Source organism: Engraulis encrasicolus, chromosome 7 (genome assembly GCF_034702125.1).
Source record: "Engraulis encrasicolus isolate BLACKSEA-1 chromosome 7, IST_EnEncr_1.0, whole genome shotgun sequence".
In the NCBI taxonomy this organism is placed as follows: domain Eukaryota; kingdom Metazoa; phylum Chordata; class Actinopteri; order Clupeiformes; family Engraulidae; genus Engraulis; species Engraulis encrasicolus.
In genome coordinates this window covers 40,208,154-40,213,153 of record NC_085863.1, presented here as the reverse complement: position 1 = coordinate 40,213,153, position 5,000 = coordinate 40,208,154, and the positions used below count along the sequence as shown (strand labels likewise).

The 5,000-nt window shown below is 45.2% G+C and overlaps 1 protein-coding gene across 1 annotated transcript in view; it reads right to left on the bottom strand.

Annotated features, from left to right (window-relative positions):
- zzef1 (zinc finger, ZZ-type with EF hand domain 1) overlaps nucleotides 1-5,000 on the bottom strand; it is a 75,819-nt gene that overhangs the window by 9,012 nt on the left and 61,807 nt on the right. Inside the window, exon 55 of the mRNA XM_063203532.1 lies at nucleotides 4,289-4,442. Coding sequence (XP_063059602.1) covers nucleotides 4,289-4,442 — 154 coding nt within the window. The remainder of the gene's footprint in view (nucleotides 1-4,288; nucleotides 4,443-5,000) is intronic.

Here is a 5,000-nt window from a genome sequence, read left to right as displayed (position 1 = left end):
TAGTGTGTGTGCTATATGTTTACTGCAATGTGCAATAATGTGTATAAGGTCTTAGTGTCTTAGTGTCTGTATTTGTATGTTTATGCAAGCTGTCAGACACATTCATTTCCATCGAGATTAATAAAAGTACTCCACTCTACTAGATAGGTTTTCTTCCTTGCACCTTCAATGTCTCAGAACGCCTATGTGTGACATCACAGATCACAGAGGGTTTGTGCAATTCTCATTTCAATTATATACAGCTCGCTTACAAGTTCACTCTGCTTCAAAGGTGTCTGCAAATAACTGCATTACACCCAGAGGTGTCAAAAGTAAAAGTTAAAGTAAACCTATTACATAGGTGTTACACCATTTACTCCAGAGGTAGATAGACTGTGTTGTTACTGAAACACACTAAAAACCTAAGAACCTAGCACAAATTAGATCCAACCAGCACAGAGACAGCTGGTCATAAGACAAGTAGCCTACACAGGTCTACTGGTTACTCTGGTAAGTTACATGTGTTGGAAGGACCCATGCATCTTTTTTTAAACATTTACTAGGCACCACTGATTATTATTATCCGTTATTTTCTTCTGGAGGTTTTGAAACTTAAAAAGATTAAAGCTGCCCTTATGCAGTCGTCAACATCTGGTTGTGACGTATGCCATTACCTTACTTTACCATATACAAATGTGATGCACAAAGTTGACGTCATAGCTTATGAGTCACTTCCCCGGTCCACTGATGTGCTTGTTAAGGTAAAGACACAAGAAGAGTCAATCACTCAAACTCTACCACTGTGGGGAAAAAAGTATTCAGGCATAACTTAATGGGGAAGCTTTTAGCCTGGCCATAACCCCACCTGTGTGTTTCTGTGTGTATGTGTAGGATTTGCTTTAAAGACGCAAGCCTGGTAAGGGCCCCAGGATGTATAAGATCTAAGAAAAGAACCGAGAACAGAGCAGAAATGCAAACAAAAAGAGGGACCTGTCCGTGTTTAACTTCATAGGACACTGCTCTGCTTGTCACACAGTGACGGGGGCTTTTTACAGTGCCTTTTACAGGCCTTAAGTGCCAAACTGTTTCCATAGCTCTTCCATAGCCACTTCATCCAGCGCCAACACATTTAGAGTTTGTGCTCATCTCCAGGGTTGTATCAATCTCTCCTCGACACAAGCAGGGCCGTTTCATGGTATTTTGGGGACCTAGGCAAAAGGGACATGGGGCCCCTTTTACTAACCCTTGTCAAACTATTGGGGAAGGAGGGACTATAAGAGGGAGATCCAGTAGGAGGGTTATTGCTCTTTTCTGTCATAGAAATGTTACTAAAAAAATGTGTCATTGATAATGACTTGTAATGTATTCAAGTAACAACAAAGGCCTCCAAATTTAAGCATGGGCCCCTAGGCAATTTCCTAGTTTGTCTGCTTGGCTGTGACAGGCCTGGACGCAAGACTCTAGCTGCGTAGTCTAGCCGTCCCATCTACAGTCCTGTATGACAGGCCATTTCTTTACTCGGGTAATAAACTTTTAGCGGGCTGAGATGTTAAAATAAAATACTGGAGAGCTCTGTGGAATCCCCAAAGAGTTGAAAGTTAACAGTTTTAGCAAAGGTGGCGATGAGAAAAAGAAGAAAAGGGAAAATAATATACAACTGCCTCAGTCGAGAGAGAGAGAGAGAGAGAGAGAGAGAGAGAGAGAGAGAGAGAGAGAGAGAGAGAGAGAGAGAGAGAGAGAGAGAGAGAGAGTCTGTAGGCTACTGAATGCGTGTGTGTGTGTGTGCGCGTGTGCGCGTGTGCGTGCATGCGTGTGTGCAAGCGTGCATGCGTGAGTGAGTGAGTTAGATACAGTAGATAAGAGAGCGAGAACAACTGTGTGTGTGTGTGTGTGTGTGTGTGTGTGTGTGTGTGTGTGTGTGTGTGTGTGTGTGTGTGTGTGTGTGTGTGTGTGTGTGTGTGTGTGTGTGTGTGTGTGTGTGTGTGTGTGTGAGCATGCGTGTGTGTGTGGTACAGAAAGACAACAGAAAAGAGTGAACATACAGTACACAGACAGAAGTGTGCAGCCCACAGCCCAGTGTAGCCAGTGCAGATTATCTTCAGGAAGCCGGAGCAACCGTTTTACAAGCCTTCCTGTTCTGCAACCAACACTTGTGTCACATGTCAAGAAGAAGTGGCTGCACTGGCTCACACTTCACTACAGCGATGACATGGCAATTACAAGATGCCCTCTCTGCACACTGTTCAGCTCCAATGCCAAATTCGACATTCATTGAAGAGTCAAGTGGAACGTCCTGTTTAGTTGCTTCTTGTGAACTGAAATAAAACTTTTAAAGCCACTTTTCTCACTGGTTATTGTGACAATGTGCAGGCGCAGTACTTCTATAGAGGCATGAGATGAACAGTGGAACGCGAAGCTGCAATACGATCGGAACACTGTTTGTGCGATACGGTATAATGATAGGCTGTTATCAGTGGAGCAGGTGGGATATTTGCACACACCCACCAGGCTGACTTTACTAACTGTCAATGAGTCAGTGCTTAGTCTCCTCTTGCAGCTTCATACTTTTGCAATTCCCTCCGAACTACACTATATCACCAAATGTATTCGCCTGCCTTGACTCACATATGAACTTAAAGGGATACTCCGGGATTTCATATGGTTCAATATGATCTTGGTCCTCTTCCTGTGTTCATGTGCGTGAAGTTAATCTGTGAGTCGAGGCAGATTAGCTAATACTTTTGGCAATGAAGTGCACATGCATGTGTACATTCTGAAGTGGAAGAGGAGTGTGGGTGATGTTACACATGATGTCATTTCCTAACCAGCTCTCTTCTTCAGTGGACTACTTCGACTGCACCAGAGTAGGCAGCTCCAGCTCATACAGGGACATTTCTGCCCCCTGCTGGTCAAGAGACAAACAGCGCTTCCATCACACAAGAGGACACCACTACTCAGTGAGGCTGACTGCAATGAGGGACTACATGAGAAGGGTACAGATGAAAAACTTTCAAAGTTAATTTGTGATGGTTTGACAAAAAATAGGCATATGTCTAGACAGTTCATCTGGTTTTGTTTGGGTTTGACTTGTTTGTACTTGATAACATTCACATGGCTTTTTTGATTGAGGTTACTTGGAGAAAATACTATTTAAAAATTGATTTTTGTATTCAGACTTTTGTAATAGACAGTTTTGCATCTGAATCCTTCATGAGCTTTGACAAAAGTACTACAAACTAGCTCATAAAACCCTTGACCATATATTTGCAAACACAATCTCAAAGCAAAAAACGAAATGGTCAACATTAAAACTTGCCACCTTTCAAGGTCAACGTGCAAAAACAACAACCGACGAAGATGGAGTCTTGACTGCTTAAGATCTGATTGGCTGATTGGTTTCTCAGTCTGGTCCCTCATTGGCTAAGAGCTGTCCCAGACAGCTGACTCCGGATCAGTGGTTGGAGGGCAAGAAAAGGAACAGGTGGGGATGAGGCTGACAACACTTCATCACACAGTAGCAGCCAGAGCAGGGCGACACCATCACACATCCAGGAAACACACACAGACACATCACAAGGGCACACATCTCACTCCAACAAATCACCTTAACACTACACACACAAGCACGCCTGCCCGCCCGTCTTGAAATCACACTGTGAGAGTGAAGAGTAAATACCGGAGTTAACCAGCCGCAGCCTGCTGGCGAGATGCCAATTACTGTCTTCCAAACATCTCACACGCACACATGCACGTGCACACAGGCACGCACATGCGCGCACAGACACACACACACACACACACACAGCAACCCTCCCATAGAGGCCGTGCAGTCCAATAATGTGCTCCACCTCCCTGAACCCCATCTCAGAAGTTGTGACTCCCACTCTGCAGCTTTGTCCAGCCACTGCCCCCAATACTGGAGGTAAAATAACCAAGGGATGGAGAGAAAGGGGAGTAGAGAAAGAGAGAAAGGTAAGGAGGTAGAGAGGAAGAGAAAGAACAGTGCTATAGAAATGCCCTTCACCTGGTTCACCTCCATTTACGTTCTGAGTGGTTGGTCATTTTAAAGCAGTGGAGGAGGGAGGTGGCTGTAGGACCCAAATAGCTTTGAACTACAGTGTGTAAGTGTAGGTAGTGTCTAGGTTGGTTTGCGGTGGGAAAATGTGTGTTTGTGTGTGTGTGTATGTGGTCACCTAGACATGAATAAGAGCTGTGTGTGTGTGTGTGTGTGTGTGTGTGTGTGTGTGTGTGTGTGTGTGTGTGTGTGTGTGTGTGTGTGTGTGTGTGTGTGTGTGTGTTCAGTCCTCACCATAGCCTTGGCCTCTGCGATGAAGAAGAGCTCGGTGAGGGCCCGGTGCTGGGGCAGCAGCAGGTTGGTGAGGCTGGTGGCGTCCTTGTTGGCAGCACTCTCCATGGAGCTGAAGAGCAGGAAGAGCGGCCGCAGCAGAGACAGGTCACACGCCCTGCGGAGAACACACACACACACACACACACACACACACACACACACACACACACACACACACACACACAAAGATACATATTGAACATCAGGAACAGCGGCCGCAGAAACGACAGGTCACACACCCCTGTGAAGAGCACACATACGCACGCACACACCAAACAGCAGGAAGAGCAGCCACAGCAGAGATACAGTAGGTCACGCGCCCTGTTGACAGACAGACAGATAGACAGACAGACAGACAGAAACACATACTGAAAAGCAGAGACATATCAAACAACCCTGTAGATACACACACACACAGGTATACATTTGTAACATCAGGAACAGATGACTCAGCAACGTCAGGTCACCAGCCATGAATGTATACACACACATGCACGCACACTCTCTATCTCTCTGTCTCACACACACACATACACACACACACTATAGTAATACATTGTGCATTGTGTTTTAGATAACAGAAAAATATTTACAGTAATTTCATTCTGTGTTGAAATGTGCATTTGTGTCCATATGCGTGTGTGTTAGTGTGTGTCACAGTGTGTGTGTCTGC